We start from the raw sequence: 19,877 nt of genomic DNA, 5'->3' as shown, positions 1-19,877 counted from the left end.
TGAACGCAGGAGGGCGCTGCATGAAAAAAAAACGTTTGGCATGGGTTGGTCGTAGTTACGCAATCGTCGGTCATGGTAACTTGTGGAGTGGATATATTGATAGACTTCAAATAAACAGCAAAGCTGTGATAAATTTAACCGAACGTTAAACACATCAGTTAGACGACAACATAGCCTAGAGTCAAGGCGATTTGGCATTTTGAATTCATTTTGATTTCCCACTAATGGGGATATAAGCGTAACGAATTCAAAACCCCCATCCGCACTATGCCGGGCTGAAGACAACACAGCAACACAAACATATTTGACTAAAACTTGAAAACATCCACTGAACAGGTGTGGCCTACTTACATTACACACTCGGCGTAAAATAATGTGTACGCAAATATTAAGACTGAATGGCGGTCATGGCGCGAACGATATACAGGTCGTTGGTAAAAAGCCATGATTTCTGTGTTCAAAATTGCGATACTTTCCTTCTGGAGTTTTACACTACCGATATTCCACTATGCGTGTGTGCGGGGGGGGGGGAGTATTGAAGGGTAGGGTAACCGAAAGTGATAACAATTTGGAGCGATGCCAGCTACGTTGCTATACAAGAATTAGTCCTCTATTAAAAGTTGTTGGTGTAGATTTCGATTTTAATGAGTAATTTACATAATTTGTTCTTATTATGCAGTATCAAAATTTCAAATATCGTTAACTCTGAAAACAAACTTTTGTCATCTTGATTACTATTAATGTCATTTGTATAGTCAATACTAATTATGCAAATTATCATTTTTGTCTCTCTTGATACAGTCCTTATCCAATATTCAAATCCAAGGGCCTTGGGTGACCAACAAGTTGAGTTAACGGGCTCCCTAGGACAGCCCTTATCCTACAACTTTAGCATTGAAGTACCTTTCGACAACCCATCTCGCATTCGAGGTGAACTATCACAGACATCTCCGAACCATGAAACACGCCTGGTTCTCACCGCCACGCCGTGGAGATTACCTGATGATAGAGCGTCGAAAGCCTCGTACGGATACTCGCTAGAATTCATCTTTTCAACAAACACTGTGGCAGTAGCCGTCAAGATAGACAATTTATCGAACGCAGATGAAGGCGACCATAATGTAAAAGTAGATTTCTATGCACTATTTGTAAGACACGAGACAATTCACGACTTTAAAATCAAGTTGTCTGATAAATTAGGTGAGTGTTAAAGAAAATGTTGGGGTGGTTTATCATGTTTATATGGATAAACAAATATGATATAATTATTCAACAACTCAGTATCATATACATATATATGCATATGTATACACACACACACACACACACACACACACACACACACATATATATATATATATATATATATATATATATATATATATATATATATATATATATATATATATATATATATCAGTGTATGTGAGTGTATGTGTGTGGTGTGGGTATATTTGTTTGTTGTATTGTATATTTGTGCTTTTAGGAAAGAATCAACCATTAACATACGTACATACATACATACATACATACATACATACATACATACATACATACATACATACATACATACATACATACATACATACATACATACATTTAGCGCTAGCAACCATGGCGACCACGCCCTAAGCAACAACCAAATGGCAGTATATTTTGGTCAATAACATCATCTGGGAGGCAAGTGAATAAACATTCAAAACGTGTATGCAAATATGCCTTGCAACAAGACCACACTCATGGCAACAGCCAAATGATCACATACATTGCAAAGATACCAACAGGGATTACTAGACATGTGAATAAACATGTATGTAAATGCGCCTAGCAACAAGACCACGCCCATAGCAACAGTCAAACGAGTATATATATATTGCAAAGATAACAACAAGGATTAATATACAAATGAATAAAGATTCAAAATAGATGTGTAAATATATCTAGCAACATGACCACGCCCATAGCAACAGCCAAATGATCTTTCATATTGCAAAGATAATAACAGGGTTAGATAGGCAACTTGATAATCATTCAGCAAATGAATACCTACACCTAGCATGATGGGAAACATTTTTCAAAACTGTACAGTTGTAGGAAAACGCTATTGGTGCTATTTTTTCTAAATCTTTTTTTTTCGTTTTTTTCCTCATTTCCTCTCAGACACAGGACCTGTTGAGAAAGACGAATTAGCTACCACTACACATGGTATTCACACTGGTCCACATGACAACACAATACAAACAAGACATTTGGCAGGACAACGAAGAAGACCCCATAGACCAAGATTGGTTATCACTTCAAAACATTCCCCTGTACATGTGACAGCTATTGACGTTACAACTCCTGGGACTTTACCAAAACAAAGTGACATTTTAAAAATTGCATCACTGCCGCCAACTACAACGAACAAAGCGAAACTCCCACCAGTCACAATATCAAAATCAGAAGAAAAATACAGAACCCTAGAAGAGAATAAAGGTAAGGCATTATCGTATTTCTTATTTTCTTTTTGCTTATTGAGCAAAATTGTCAAATTTATCAATGCATATATTTTGACTAGGACCAAACAAGAAAGAGTTTCAATGTTTTTAACATCTCAGAAGTTTTTTGCTACGAATTATGCAAACTAAATACAGGCACTGACAGCATGCATACACACACATACAATGTTAAATTTTATCTCACTGTGAACACAAATAAACAGTTTTGTGTTTGAATATTCCTTGTTTCATCTGACAGTGATGTTGATTTGTGTTCACAGAGAGATAAAATGTATCATTTTATATACTAGCGCCTTATTAATTTGTTACATTTTCGAGACATCATAAATATCGTGTTGCCTACTAGAAACACTATAGTCACTCTGGTTTGGTAGTAATTTTTCATCCACTTAGCAACATTTCTCGAACATAAAGTAAGACACTGCTATCATTGTCTTCCAAACAAATTGAATTCGAATGAGTTCATTTTCTTATCTATCAAAATATCATTAAGAAATCTTCAATAGACATCTATATCTGTAACTTTAACCATACCGAGTTTTAACAGGATAAAATAGATTAGAGGAGGTATGTCAACTGCGCATGCCTCGACAAAAATCTTACTAACATATGGTATTGTTAAATCTTACATTTTAAGTATAGTTGTTGCAATTTAATCACCTTAAGGCTGTGCATCCCCTCGATATATAGACACCTCAGTAACTCACTAAATGAACATGTAACAATGTTGGCAAAATGGTAGTCGTGCTGGACGATGCAATGTAGACATTTTAGAGAGGTTAAAGGTCAAATGGCTTGTACTCTAATTGTCATGTCAGGATATGTAATAAGCCAAAAATTACTTATCTTAAAAATTGATTTGTTTGTTGCAGGTGAAAGTGAAACTAATATGGCTTCTCATATACTTTATCCTGTAATGGCAGTTGTGACTATTGCCCTTTGTTGTCTCATTGTGGTTTTAGTAATAGTCATTGTACGAAATAATAGAAAACAGGGAAGCAGGTATGTATGTTTTAAATCTAATTATCATTGATATAAAAAAAATGTTACTTTATGCATTAAACTGACGTTTGTAATGACCTCACACTGATCTGATATTGACCGCATAATAATGAAATACCAATGTCACCGTCATATTAAGCCAGAATTGACAAAAAATATGAACACGCAATTACCTCGGACTGACATGACGTTAACCTTGTCTCAGATTGACCCCACAGTGACCTCTACACTTCAAACCACAATGATCCTATGCTCACCTCATAGTACACATCTTTTTACTGATAAGGTAACCAGTTTGTTTACCTTATTATCACATAAATACGTGCATATCTTCTACTGTGTGACGTCAAACAGGGGTGATTTCAGAGCATATCACCCCTGTTCTACCGAACTATTTTTTCTCCGTACCTTCAATGTTCGAGTGTTCATGTCAATCCTACGCTACGATCAAGTTTATCGTAATAATTATGTGCTTTCAAAACGTAAATGCATACATTACGTTAGTAACGTTACATATATCCTTGGATGGCATGAGTTTCATACGTAGAAGTCCTTTTATTTTAATTTGATACATTTTATTCTATTTAAAAATCACGTAGATTATCGATGTAGCAGCCGGCAAGCTTAATACTTCCGATTTTCCGTCGAGCTCAGATCTCCGAACTTACACAACCCGAGAAAATATTATTAAAATGACGGCACAAAAGTCGTATTCAGACAATTCTACTTACGTTTTAAACTAAATTCGATATTACATGTACATCGCAAGGTTATAACCGATAATTTTGGTTGAGAAACCAAACAACACAACAGTATGAAACCACACAACAGTATGACCGATACCATACATGTAAGCTTGACCTCGCGACAGGTCACGCGATTATGTAATTTGCATAGCCATCGGGTGCCATTTTTTAATACGCGATGAAGAATATAGTGCGATGAAATGATGCAGTATTCGTAAAATACGATTTAAAATTTCAGAAAAATACGGGGAAATACTTAGTTATGTGATAAATATATAATTCCATGAAATCAATGTTAGTTTTACGTCATAATGCCCCTCGTATGATTCCGCGGACTACAAATTCTCGCCTACCGGCTCGAATTTGTATTAGTCCGCGGAATCATACTCGGAGCATTATGACGTAAAACTAACATTGATTTCATGGGATTATATATAATTATTAATACGTATTCTTGTAAGGTACAGCCTATTGTGGTCTGAAGAGAATATGCAATAGCGAATGATAGAAAACAGTTATGTAGCAGTAATTAACATTAATTGGATAACTTTATTAAATATTACAAACCCCAATATCAATAATGTTGCTCATAATTACTAATACTTATTGTAGTCACGCTCTTTGAAATAATTACACATCATTATCTTCATTTCAGTAATTTAAGGGACGGGTATCCGTGGAATATATTCAGTATCCACTAACTACACATATCGAGTTAACTATTTGTTCATCGAAACATATTTTCGTCAATATACAGTGTCTATGTCTTACATCAGAAGAAAGTAAGCTATGCAGAAACACAAGTCAGAATGGATTCAGTTTTTGCTTGTAACACATCACACATCTAAGCATAACTTCAAATAATTACGAGAACGTAAGATGTATTTATGTATTTTTTCTTTGTATTTTGAATCAACAGAATACCGGTTTACTATCAAAACGAGGCGGTGAGGACACCCACGAAAGCTGTCCCTAATGAGTATAATGAAAGTGAATAAAAACGGAATATTATTTGACAATACTTAAAGTTTTGGCCAGGTGCTTCCCAGTTTTTCTCTGGATTGCCATAGTAATAACTATGGTAACTATAGTGATAAATGTGGTAACTATAGTGAAAACTATGGTAGCTATAGTGATAACTGTGGTAACTATAGTGATAACTGTGGTATCTATAGTGTTAACACTAACAGAACATTCCATTTTATCTACAAGTTACAACTACCAGCGCTGAAATATGACAAGAACTGCTTGCGTCCAACCGATTACGTTTCTCGAAGGTTTGACGAATAGAGTGACAGTCCCCCAATCGTACAGAAAAATTCGTGTATTATTATCACTGACGATTTTAAATCAACATCAATTAATTAAATAAGTTATTTCTAAAGAACAGTACTTAAAACGCAATCAGTGAGCTGTATGTGTAGACCTTTTGAATATATTTAATGTAAATAAGATGATTTTTTTAATTTTTATGAACCCTGTCAATGTTTATGACTCTCCAGGATAAACAAATATGTAATTAGTATCCTGGCCATGTAGAAATAGCCACAAAACATTTCTTGGAAACGAATCCCAATTTTTTACCTATGTCTCGTCAGCATCGCCAGCGGTGTACCAGCAGAGGACTTCAGATATTAAGAATTTTTCTGGCCAGTATTTAAATCACAATGTGCTATGTATATATTGCTGCCGAATTTATTGAATATTTATTGTACATAGCCTCATAAGATGAATTTTCTAGCTTTTTTATCATTATTAAGTAGAGACATATATACATAGTGTACTTTGAAAGTAGAAGTATTCACCATAATAAAAGAAAACTCATAAAATGATATAAAATGTTCTTTATTAGTGTACATGTACCGTATGTATGTATGTATGTACGTATGTACGTACGTACGTACGTACGTACGTACGTACGTATGTATGTATGTATGTATGTATGTATGTATGTATGTATGTATGTATGTATGCATGTATGTATGTATGTATGTATATTTGTATGTGTATTTGTGTGTGTGTATGTATGTATGTATGTATGTATGTATGTATGTATGTATGTATGTATGCATGTATGTATGTATGTATGTATGTATATTTGTATGTGTATTTGTGTGTGTGTATGTATGTATGTATGTATGTATGTATGTATGTATGTATGTCAATCTGATTAAAATCTGATGTTAGATAGGCTGGTTTTCCTGTATTTACCTTTATGCCATCGTTATTGCGTCTTTTACGTTAGTTTTTTATTTTCCTGGACGAACGCCTTTCAGGAAAATAAAAAACTAACGTAAAAGACGCAATAACGATGGAATAAAGGTAAATACAGGAAAACCAGCCTATCTAACATCAGATTTTAATCAGATTGGTATGTATGTATGTATGTATGTATGTATGTTTGTATGTATGTATGTTTGTATGTATGTATGTATGTATGTATGTATGTATGTATGTATGTATGTATGTATGTATGTATGTATGTATGTATGTATGTGTGTATGTGTGTGTAAGTATGTATGTATGTATGCATGTATGTATGTATGTATGTATATTTGTATGTGTATTTGTGTGTATGTATGTATGTATGTATGTATGTATGTATGTATGTATGTATGTATGTATGTATGCATGCATGCATGCATGCATGCATGCATGTATGTATGTATGTATGTATGTATGTATGTATGTATGTATGTATGTATGTATGAGTGTATGCATGTATGTATATATGTATGTGTGTATGTATGTACGTATGTATTACAATCCACTACTATACAATGACAATATACAATACAATACAATACAATACAATACAATACAATACAATACAATACAACACAACACAACACAATACAACACAATACAACACAATACAACGCAACACAACACAACACAACACAACACAACACAATACAATACAATACAATACAATACAATACAATACAATACAATACTGTACAATGACAGTACACAATACAAACCATGACTATACAATGACATATACATTACCTTCAGAGTATGCGTATTCGCACTTTGACCAACTGACCCTCAAGCAGACCCTCAAACTAACACTACAGAACATTCAGAAGTTAGTTAAGCATGCACATGTAATAGCAACGCCCCTGATAGAACTTGACAAAAAACAAGCGTTTTCATGACAGTTTCTATGGTGTTTCCTTGCAGTGGATGGCTACTACATTTATGTAGAAAACAGCGAGGATAACGATGTTGGTGAATCAGCAAGACTCAACAGTCCGAGTGTCTCGTTCTCAGCTAATCAGCCCAAGTGTTTATCCTTCTGGTAAATGATGATATTAATTTTAACCTCTCGCAATGTGCGTGTATGTGGGGGAGGGGGGTGCGTGGGGGTGTCTGTCTGTCTGTCTGTTTGTCTCTGTCTGTCTGTCTGTCTGTCTGTCTGTCTGTCTGTCTCTGTACATGATATCTCAAAAATTCTTAAGCTGCCTGTTGTCAAACTTGCTACCTATATTTGTTAAATCTTCTGCAAGATTCGTTCAGAACTGGTAAAAATATTTGCATGTTAACTCAGACCACTGGAGAAAACAGTATACTGAAGTTAGGATTAGCACTGGAACATATTAAACACCGCCACCGCCAGTGTGACGCCCACCTGATTATACATCCTGGGGTAAACAAGACTTGCCCAGCTGTCCTGAGACCATGATCTGATCACATGACATGACGTCATATGGTGTTTCTTCCGCCGAAATGATACACATGTCTGATATGGTGGTGTGGTAGTTTTAAGATTTCTATTGTGCATCTTGATATGTGTTTGTATAATAAAATGTAATTTACTGAATACATTCTATTTTCGACAAACAATATTTGATCATTTTCTGTGCCCAGTAATCATGCTAAATACAATAATTTGTAACTCTCCATATATCATTAAAACAAATTGTGTGAAATTTACCTAAAGACAATAAAACTTTTCATAGACCTCTTCTTGTGTAACAAACAACGTGGTGATGATGAATTAAAAATGTGTTGCATACAATTTACCCAATGTCACATTATGCTAATTTGGAAGAATGTTATCGTGTACCCTGTTTGGGTGACTGAAATGAAATAAATGAACACTTGTTACATACAACTTGACCTTTCACCTTGACCTCCATCGTCAAGGTTATATGCTTATATCATGACTGCAAAGTTGGTTTTTGACGTTGATTATTATTTCGTTGATAGGTACAACATGTACGGAGCACACATAGGCTCATCGAATGTTTATTTGAAGAGTAACACACTTGGCAGTACAGTATGGAGTAGAAAAACTACCTATGAAGATAAGTTGATGCAAGCTAAGGTTAATCTTCTAGTGCCATCAGATGAATCGAGGACTATTGTTTTGGAAGCCGTACAGGGATACAATATATTGGGTGGCATAGCCATTGATGACATCACATTCCAAAATGGTTATTGCTCACCAGGTATAGTATTCATTACAGATTATCGACAGAAACCACCACATGATAATATAGCATGGAATGTCAAACTCATGATTCATTTTGTTGGTTATTCCGTTCGTATCAATGTTACAACGTAATAGTTTATGTAATAGATTTCTTAATCTTGCAGGTATTATGAGTTGTGATTTTGAAAATGGATTATGTGCTGGTACACACGATATCAGTGGTGATTTCAATTGGGCTGCCATCAGAGGCGATGCTAATGTAGGCCCTGCCTTGGATCATACATATGAAGCCATAAACGGTATGTCATTAGGGAAGGTTGATATGTAAAATTAAAAGTAAAAAGAATTTGATCGAACGTGCATTTTTTGACAAGTACATTTATTATACTGGCAGAAACCAGAAAAAAGATATGGGATCTTCACCCTTACTTTTTGAGAAATGCTAAACATATACATATACCACTGAATTTTTTTAAAACATAAAAAAAACAAGAAAAAAAACAACAACATTTTTCCCCCACCATTTCACTTTAAAGTTACTTCGTATGTATGTATGTATGTATGTATGTATGTATGTATGTATGTATGTATGTATGCATGCATGACGCTAGTCATATACACACATATTGTCATTGCTTTAAATTCTAAAGCTCTTTAAATACGAAATATTCTACCCTTATATACACGTCACTGAGTAAGTAGACAACTTGCTCGTTATATCTCTAAGAGGTTTACAACAAACTCAAGACGATGTCTTCAATTCTTATACGCTATAAGTGGTATTACCATGGGTGTCTTAAGTGTACGAATTAAAAGCGATAACATCATGAGCTACCCTGTGTGGAAGCGAGATTTAGCACTTGGAGAACGTTGGAATCTGGCACGTCTGAATAAGACAACAGAACAATTGTTCACTTGTGTTTGAAATTGAACGTACTAATGTTGACACCGGGTACGTAGCATTAGATGACTTTGAGATCATGGATGGTGACTGTACAACTCCAAATAAGTTATAACTTGATAAAATAATTTGTAATTTATGTAAATGTAATATCAGTCACTCAAGACAGATGTCCACTTGAAATGACGTTAAGCATATTATGTTGTCATGATAGTTATTTGAACAACAAGTTATAGTACATATGAAATTAAATTTAATCTTAGCTAGATTGTTTCTAGTAGACCTTATCAATCATTCACAATTTGTGACACTGTCAATCAATTTTAATTTGTTCTGACCCTGTCAATCCTTTTGAAATTTGTTGAATCCTGTCAATCACTTAAAATGTATGACAACCCTGTCAGCTGAGTGTAATTTCGAAGATGGTCGATGCTCATGGACAAACAGTTTGCAATTGGTTGATGAAGACATATACTGGATAATGAACATGGGAAGTAAAGGAACAGATGATACAGGACCATCGGTAGATCATAAAACAGGATTAGATACTGGTAACAGAATATAATTAGTTACATCACGTCATATTACATCACTTCATATCAAATCAAATCCAATCATGTCAAAGCATGAACAAGGGCAACACAGTAGAAATATATGTATTTGTTTTATTTATTTATTTATTTATTTATTTATTTATTTGTTTATTTATTGCACACCTTTGGTGTCTGGGGCCCACTTCCCATGTTACGAGCATCACTGGTAGTAATATTAAGTACAGACATTACTAACAAGTAGAGATAATGTGACTAATACATTAGGTATAGAAACAAAACCAAAGAAAACAAGTTATCAATCGAGGAAGAACAAAGAGCAGAAAAAAGAGACAATCGGTACTTCAAATGTTAGTAATGTTATATACTACAGGAATGAAAATTAGCCATGTTATGTTTTATTCACGCTGTGTTTATAATATGCATTTGTATTGAGTACAGTAGAGAATAAACTCTCACTTACACTGGAAGAATCAGAAGAAGAAATGTTCACAGCGTACTCGTCCATACAGTTTGTACAGGTATAAATGTAATAGTGATTCTCAGATCTGTATGTCACATGTTTGTATTTGTTGAAGTATCTCTGTTTCATTTGATCAATCTATAACCAGGGTCAATTATTTCATAACTCAAAAACAACAATTTAATTCTTACAAATTATTTCCAGGCACTTACCTGTTGATGGACGCTTCAGGGTCAAGTACCGATGTCAAAGCTAAGCTGTACAGTGAAGTCCTTTCAGCAGAACAAGGCTATAGATGTCTAGAATTCTGGTACTACATGTACGGTAGTGATATGGGTACTCTCACAGTTGACGTCACTCATGCCGATAACCCAGAATCTCCAGATACCATATGGACATTAAGTGGTGATCAAAATGATAAATGGAATTATGGTAAAGTCCCCTTCAAAACTGTCAAGGAGTCCCAGGTAAGTTTTCATATCGAATTAAAGTTTTACGTATTTACTGATCAATTTTACACAAACAGTTTATGTTTTGCCGAACAGTAGTTTTTACTAATGAATGAATCCATGTGTGTGGGGATCCAGATTTCTTTCTAAATGTATTAATGGTTTCAATCATTCCAAAAGACACGCCAAAGATGTTTCTCCAAATAAGAAGAAGAAGAAGAAGAAGAAGAAGAAGAAGAAGAAGAAGAACAACAACAACAACAACAACAACAACAACAAGAATTTGAAGAAGAAGAAGAAGAAGAAGAAGAAGAAGAAGAAGAAGAAGAAGAAGAAGAAGAAGAAGAAGATGAAGAAGAAGAAGAAATGATGATGATGATGATGATGATGATGATGATGATGATGATGATGATTGCATTTTCGACATTGTTATTGATGTTGACAGATAGGAAAAACAACAACACGAGGCATTTATTTATTTCAAGGTTGCATTATTTAGATCAACATGTCTTTTATTTTTTATATTCTATTATAATTATAAAAATATATAGTGTTTTTCGTTATAATAACTTTTTATGATAAAAAGGCTGGATCCGTTCATCTAATTTTAGACCCCTATTAAAGTATAATACCATATAATTGTTGTAATTCTATCTAAGATAATCTTTATTGGTACATGGTTCTGAGGTGACATTGCAATTGACGATGTTGTTATCAGCAATGGTTATTGTATAGGTATGTTTTCTCATATTTTAATTATTTGTATTAATTATCATTTATAGAGTGCAACTCTTGTTTTTACATAGTAATAACTAATTTCCTGCCGCCACGGTAATTTGCAGAATATTTATACATTAGACTGTGGAAGATATGCCCCCCCCCCCCCACTTCCCCACCTCCATGATGAAATGTTGAAGATTTGGGCCTCTCTATCCCGATAGAAGTATGAGGAAAGTATATTCCCCTACACACTTGTGTGTGTAACCTTAACGCACTCCGACCCATATACTAGACAGACTCACGCAGTAGTGTGTGGGAGATATGGGCCTCTAGACCCAAACTCCACAGTAGTGTGTTTGAGATAAGGGCCTCTAAGGCTGGTGGCATGTTTATAGAAGGAGACACAAATACTTGAAATTCTGACATCTGAATTGAAAGAAAATGTCATGCACACAAACAAAATCAATACATGGGCAGTTATGAGTGAGTTACTAGTGCCGTGTTTGAACAGTATTTATGTGGGTTTTTTTTAATATTCAGGTGAACCAAATGTAGCTACCGTTCATCCACCAACCATGGGTGACTTTACTTAAACGCTGTTAAAATATGTTAATCAATTGGTCACAATATCTGGAAATATTGGTTAAAGAAAGATAAATATCATTATAACTAATTCACAAACAAGTAATTCATTGACTGACTATTAGGATGAAAACAAACAAATCACATTCAGGTGTCTATATACCATATTACTCCTGGGCAAATATAATTTTTTTTAAAAATCATACTCAAAATCTTTGTTTCTAGATTATGAGATCAATTATACAATGACAGAGCAATGCTGGTGTTTGGTTATTTATTTGTTTATTCATTCTGAAATGCATGGCCCGTGACATCAAAGTGCTCGGAGTTTGGTTTGTGATTCTATAATTTGAAATGTTCATGGCCCATGACCCAAGTATGTCCGCTCTTTGGTTTCCGACTCTGTAATCTGAAATGTATGGTGGGTGACTCAAGTGGTCCATTTGTATACTTCACAACTTTTAAAGCCATGATGCTTTTCATTTGACGAGTTTGTAATTATATGCAAATTTAAGTCAAGTTTATAAATAAATTATCTAAAAATATTTATTTTTTAATTCAATTTTAGCAGCAGTTAGTTCTCCATTTTCATCTTAAAGATGAGCAAGAGTTTGTAACATGTATGTAACTATTAACATGTACCAATGTACTATCATTCTGATTTTCTAATACTTTTCTGTGTGTTATTTATCAGCTCCAACACCTTGTGGTAATCCCTGTGGTTTTGGTTAATTTACATGTACAAATGGTGCATGTATTGATGCCTCTCAATACTGTAACTTCGCCCGTGACTGCACAGATAACTCAGATGAAGTCGATTGCCGTAAGTTAAACAGGTCTGGCAATTCCTGTAGATCTATTAATTACACTAGAAGTCTTAAACATAGAAAACGTGACATATGCTCAGTGGCACAGTTCCGATAGTAATACTTACTGAGTAAAATGTTGCCTCATGTGTTTCGGTCACTTTCATTCTATGTCTTCCAGATACCTCAATTGTTTACTTTCACAAGGGAAGTTTATGTTATGGTTTTGTATATATGTCTGTCTGTCTGTCTGTCTGTCTGTCTGTCTGTCTGTCTGTCTGTCTATTGTCTGTGCGTCCATCCTTGAAGACAATATCTTAAAAACTATTTCTACATCAATTCTAACGGAACTTGTTACACATCGCCCTTTTGTGCTCATTTTAAGAGCTGACTAGGTTTTCATAGTTTTCTTATGAATATTAATGATTAATTTACATACTTAAATTAGGCCATATCGTAAGGAAACACGTTTCAAATTCCATATAACTTAGTAGAAACATCAACCATAATAAACCACTCCTATCTATGTTGTACATGTACCTTATACTTTGCATAGTTAATGATAATGGGGCTATAACTTCAAATTTGATATCATTTCGGTACATGTGCTGAAGCACACATGTTTAATATAGCTTATTGATGTACATTTTAATGGCGATTAATATTTTTCATAAGTACTGGTTTTGGAAACTACAAATGTCATAAAAAATGGTTCATGGATCTTGTTAATGTAACTTATAATTGTAATTTGCATAAATGCTATTTTTGTTCGGTAGTTAGGCAATATCTTAAGTCTGCAAACTTCAAATGTTATGTTTTAGTATAATTTATTAGTAATTAATTAAGGGTATGACAGCTATAGCTCAGAATTTTGCATTCAAACTATGTGTGTAGGAACATATATTAGAAAGCTTTACCCTTATGAGAGACATTGATTCTATTGTTCTGTTCTATACATAGCTACAACATGTAACATCGAAAGTAATGAGTGTGGATGGTATGAAGGTACTCCAAATGACAAATTTAACTGGCACCGAGCAAGTGGTTATGATACAAAGGTAAAACCAGTTATAGCACCAAGATATGACCACACCTCAAAGTCTTTATACAGTAAGTGTTTATTTAGCCAGCCACATGTCAAATCCTAAATATATATGGTTGAAAAGATTTAACTTTATTTCAAATAACACTGGTGACGACATTAGAACCAATGTTTACCCCAAACTCTTCATTTCACATAAATTGACCAGTATTTTGTGAACTTTACACTATTTATTATGATAACGTTAGTATTTTTTATGAAAAACGGGAAGATATTGCTATTTACGGATTTTTACTAAAATTCTTTATTATATAGCAACTTTTTATGAGGCGTTTAAAATACAATAATGGTTTCCTGTAAAAGCAACATTCAAGAGGGGATTCTCCTCAAGTGGGTTTATATTCCAGTCAACAGATAAACATCTCTGGAGACGTGGCATATTAACTACAAGCTGAAACAATCCAGACACTAGTAACCCAGCCTTCAGTTTACTAAGATACACACAAACTAAATGTGATCTTCAATGTGTCCACAAATGAGAAATATTTGTTCTTCTCTTGTGCAATTCTAATCACCCTGTGATCAACATAGTTGAAACATTGGAAGTCCCAAAACATCAATGCGAATTAATGAAATTCTAAATAATTAGTTTTAAGGGACGACTCTCTATTGAAACTACAAATAAGCCAACGCCCATCAAATAGCTTTATCACTGTTGCATCAACATGTTGAGACAATAGTTAAGTTTTCTGGGTATCTTAGAAAATCAAAGGTTTTGACTAGCACTGTAATATTGGCATACTTAAGTAGACTTTTGGATATCATATGTTATTATCTCCTACATTCGATGAACGATTTCTAAGGTCTGCTTATTTGTGTATCAATTGAATTTGTTGAGACTATCTTGTCTATTCTAACATGCCTATTAAATGTACTACTGTTCGGTATGAAGAGATTAATACACTTTCTATTTCGGACACTACAAATCATCATATCTCATTAGATTCCAGTTTCTATTAATTAAAGATGAGTGACAACACAGAGTAGCTTCTTTCACGTTGCTACAATAAAGTTGAAGGTTCGTGTAATCAGTGACTGTAAATGTTTTAGCTATAGCCTCACCTCGGTTATATCCAATGGGTTTTTTTCTTAGGCGTGGATTGACGTTTCCGGTATCGGTATCCTCTCAAGGCAGGCGGTAATGTTCTCGTTTTAGACATTGTCTTCTCAATCCAAATCACTGTATGCTTAAAGTGTGGATTTCACTCTGTTATGTTCATACTTTCTCAGAACTCAGAAGTCTCAGTTGTAAATGAAGTTTTCCTATCGACAAAGACCTCGTATAGACAATGTATGGTATCAGTGTGAAATGTATACTGATAGTTATGATATCAACCACCACCACCACCATCATCATCATCATCATCATCATCATCATCATCCCCACTTACTATCAGCACTCCTGGGGTTAACACATTTATCAATTTACTTTAACAATTTAGCTGTATACAGAATCTAGTGAAGAAAATGCACCACGATTACTCATATGGCATAAACATAGTAGCCAAGGAGATAGATGGAATTATGCTAATGTTGTGATTGGTAATACTCACTCATTCAAAGTCGTCTTTGAAGTTTTCATGGGTAACGCTAATGCATCTGACATTGCCATTGACGATGTGACTTTTACGGAATCGTGTTTACATCCAGGTATGCTATCATAATGGAAGATGAGATGTGGTATGTTATTGTGTAATTATAGTACAAGGTGTTTCTGTATCCTGTATATGATGTATGGTAATGAGTAAATATTCAATCACTAGAAATTAGCTATGCATAGTCGTTACCTGATACCCTTTCGAGCATATATCATATTTTAAAACTACAACATCTCGGTCACTGAATGTCTGTCATAACGTTATTTATTAGGATTAATATGAAGATTGAGATGAAGTTTAAGATGAAGTGTTTAATAATACAATTTCAAGTAGAGATGTGTACGTGAGCACACCTTTCCATAAATGTTATGCGAGCGAAATTATAAAGAATACAGTAACAATGTAGGTGCTTAAGGGTGATATTTCTGTATTTAGGAACCCCCCTTCAGTGGTACAGAAACTATAGGGTCGGTGTTTTCTTTCTTAAAACGAGACGACTCTCAGGCATGTCCACCTAGTAAAGTGTCACAATTCCTAAATGCTTATATTTCTTTTGAGATCTTTTCTTCTGTTTTCCATAGATAATGCTACTCTTGTCGGATTTTGTCCACGCAATCATCTATATTGTCCCGGGGACCAAGTCTGTATTCGCAATGTATTACCTACCTTCCACACTAGTTACAAAACATGTCATGTCAATACTTGACTGTTCCACAGTCAATGCTTCATTTATTCTTCACTTTGGGGAAAGGGGAACTTGAAGGTTTCGTAATGGTAATCGTCACAAATAGTTTATAAAAGGAGCAAGTTATTCTACTGTTCAGTATAAAGAGATTAATACACTTTCGATTTCGGACACTACAAATCACCATATCTCATTATATTCCAGTTTCTATTATTTAAAGAGGAGTGACAACACAGAGTAGCTTCTTTCACGTTGCTACAATAAAGTTAACGGTTCGTGTAATTAGTGACTGTAAATGTTTTGGCTATGGCCTCACCTCGGTTATATCCCATGGGTTTTTTTCTTAGGCGTGGATTGACGTGTCCGGTATCCTCTCAAGGCAGGTGGTAATGTTCTCGATTTAGACATTGTCTTCTCAATCCATATCACTGTATGACTGAACACCATTTCATACATGTATCTACTGATATGATTGGTGTGAGAAACTTAGGATTCTAAACTTAAAGTGGATTTCACTATGTTATGTTAATACCCTTTCAGACCTTGGTATGGTGACATTAATACAAGCTACGTCACTGTATTAACAGTAATGCATACATCCGTCACTACGTTGATGATAGATAACACACGTAAATTAGTGATACTATGCTAGATGACCTTGTATCTCGTTCAACTAGTACTACTGTCCCCACTTCATATTTTGTTATTTGATGACTCTCTTATTTATTTTGTGATACTGTGACTATTTGATGTGGTCACATGATGACATTGTTTCTAGTTCACTTAGTGATATTATGACATACATAATATCGTCATTGGATGACGATATATCTAGTTCACTTAGTGATACTGTGACTACTTCATTTTTTTCATTATACACTGAGCAGTCTTCAGGGGGTGTCGTTAGAAACACAGTCATAATTTTTCTGTAATCTCTCTTGTCTAGTACTGTTTATTTCAGGAATAGTTCATCATTTAGTACTTTAAACTTTGGAGGGCGGTTAGAGGACAAGGTTAGCACGTCTTATGCCTGGTTAAATGTTCAATGTAGCACTGTTGGAATTTGATAATTAATTTGGTTAATATAATGCACAATTTGTAGTCGACAGTGCACAGTGTTAAGAAGTACATTTGCTGAAACCACATAGATTTATAATGTAGGAAAGGCATTGCCATGTACTGTAAATATTCTGTTTCCTTGTGTTGCACTCTAAAGCCTTCTATAAACATGTTTGAATCAATGTCTGTAGAATTCTCAAAAACAAAAATCAATCAACAGTGCAAGTAAATGTCAGAGACTTTCATTATTACGACTTATAGCAATTAGAAAGAAAAAGGAAAGCACAATTTATGTTGTTCGAAACGTTTTGCTCCTAAATTCAAGATTGGCAGATCCCTAATAAAGCATTACATTGACATGCCTAATAGTATGGTTGCTTATTTAAAGAATACAAATACCTCACTGTCTATTCTCATACAATTGCTAGTTACAGAATACATCATAAGCACATTCTATACAGGAGAATTGATAAAAAATATCCATTCTTTTGAGTATTGGACAATGATACGCAATGCTGTCATTTCATATTTTATTGATATGTTTCTGTTTTATAGTTTTATAGCAGTAGTGGCAAGACATATGTACCAATGTACGGTGGGATGGATAACGGTGGTATGTCTCCATCCAAACACAATGCACTGGAAGCTGACACCCAGTTTCAACATCTGTGTCAGTTGTGTAAAAGAGAAAACATGGTTTTAGCCTTATATATGACTATTAAATTCAGAGTTTGTATTAGACAAGAAGCACTCTATAATTTGCAGTAACACTGTAACATCTTTCTTAATATTCACATTACAATTTCTTGTATTTTTCTTGCAAATAAAAATATCATAATGCGATACTACAGCATGATGTAGCCGACCTATGCAGTTGTTACTGTGGTTGATATGTTCACTCCAATGGCATATCATATGTGAATTTGATTTCTTTTATGCACGATAACTGAACAAATTTTGGGTAATTTTTGAGGAGTTATCAATCAGTTGATGCTCTTTATATCATTTAAGTGAAATTGCTATTTTAGTTCAACATATCATAGTTATGTTTCATACGAGAATAGAGTAGAATTTGGGCTTAGAGTGGAAATTAGATTTTGATGAAGGCATAATTTGTTGTATATGCGATAAATGTATGTATGTATGTATGTATGTATGTATGTATGTATGTATGTATGTATGTGTGTGTGTATGTATGTATGTGTGTGTGTGCATGTATGTATGTATGTATGTATGTATGTATGTATGTATGTATGTAAATTGTCAACAAAACCATCACTGACAGTTTAGAACAAGATCGAAGATGTTGCCATAGAGTAATCGAATCCACACTCCGGAAATTATTTTTGTCGATTTAGAATCCTCCCAGTCGAGCTTATCACCAAACAACATATCTAATCAAGTAATTACTAAATATTACATGTGGAATATTATATATCTCAAGTTATGAATTTCTATAGTTGAGCATTAAATAATGAGTAAGCAATTTGCTATAGACGAATAGAAAAAAAAATAATTACACCTCACTTTAAATTATCACATCGTAGTTTAGATCGTTTACTGCCAATTTTATAACAACTAAGTTGTAATTATGACAAGAAGTAATCTTAACATGTTCCAATGATTCGAAGTTGTGTAATAAATGAAGTCTTGTAAATGAGAAAATATTAGTATTGCAATATCACACTATCGTTCAAAACTTCTGTATCTTACAACTCTGCCTTAACCAACCCGTTAAATCAATAAAGAATTGTTTTCCCCTCTCTGTGCAGAATTTTATTTCATTTCCTTACGTACATCAAAGTAATTTTACGCCAGTCAAATTTCAAATGATTACATGTCATTACATAGCTAGGCCATTGGCCTTTCGGTTTGTGACATTTAAATCATATACCATATGCAGATTTAAATTCACTGTTTAATTCTATCATACTGGTATTTCAGTGCGTGACTTCGAAACATTTACAAATGACGAGATTACATTCTCTGTTCAAGCATTGCCATTTACTACATGTTTCAGATTTTTTTTAAAAAGTGAAATTTGAATCATGTTAGTGCTCCAGTTAACCCAGCTCTAGAATGACAACTGCACGATATATGCTTCTGGGTCATTTTTTCTGAACTGTTTATTTCAAAGCGTGTGATTTATTACTGCGTTTAGTGTGAAAACTCAACAAGTATGTACTGTTCAACGGAGGCGTTGATTATAGGGCGCGAACAAAGTCATGTTTTTACGACCATCTAACGACGTATCTCGACAGCGTAGTGAAC

General features: G+C 34.2%; 2 protein-coding genes across 2 annotated transcripts in view; both read left to right on the top strand.

Moving 5' to 3' along the window:
* The window catches only part of LOC144440266 (uncharacterized), a 7,265-nt gene extending 1,217 nt beyond the window's left edge, over positions 1-6,048 (top strand). Inside the window, exons 2-5 of the mRNA XM_078129605.1 lie at positions 802-1,200; positions 2,161-2,478; positions 3,374-3,503; positions 5,169-6,048. Of these exons, the coding sequence (XP_077985731.1) occupies positions 802-1,200; positions 2,161-2,478; positions 3,374-3,503; positions 5,169-5,247 (926 nt within the window). The 3' untranslated portion in view covers positions 5,248-6,048. The remainder of the gene's footprint in view (positions 1-801; positions 1,201-2,160; positions 2,479-3,373; positions 3,504-5,168) is intronic.
* Positions 5,484-18,374, top strand: LOC144440476 (MAM and LDL-receptor class A domain-containing protein 1-like). The gene is made up of 11 exons (XM_078129859.1): positions 5,484-5,526; positions 7,436-7,553; positions 8,465-8,706; positions 8,855-8,989; positions 9,996-10,142; positions 10,810-11,072; positions 12,925-12,976; positions 14,123-14,272; positions 15,717-15,914; positions 16,444-16,502; positions 18,162-18,374. Exons 1-11 carry the CDS (start codon positions 5,484-5,486, stop codon positions 18,372-18,374), a joined length of 1,620 nt encoding a protein of 539 aa, XP_077985985.1.
* Positions 18,375-19,877: the final 1,503 nt, after the last annotated feature.

The sequence above is a fragment of the Glandiceps talaboti genome, chromosome 9 (genome assembly GCF_964340395.1).
Source record: "Glandiceps talaboti chromosome 9, keGlaTala1.1, whole genome shotgun sequence".
In the NCBI taxonomy this organism is placed as follows: Eukaryota; Metazoa; Hemichordata; class Enteropneusta; family Spengelidae; genus Glandiceps; species Glandiceps talaboti.
The sequence above is the reverse complement of the archived record's forward strand: the minus strand, read 5'-3'. Positions and strand labels throughout refer to the sequence as shown.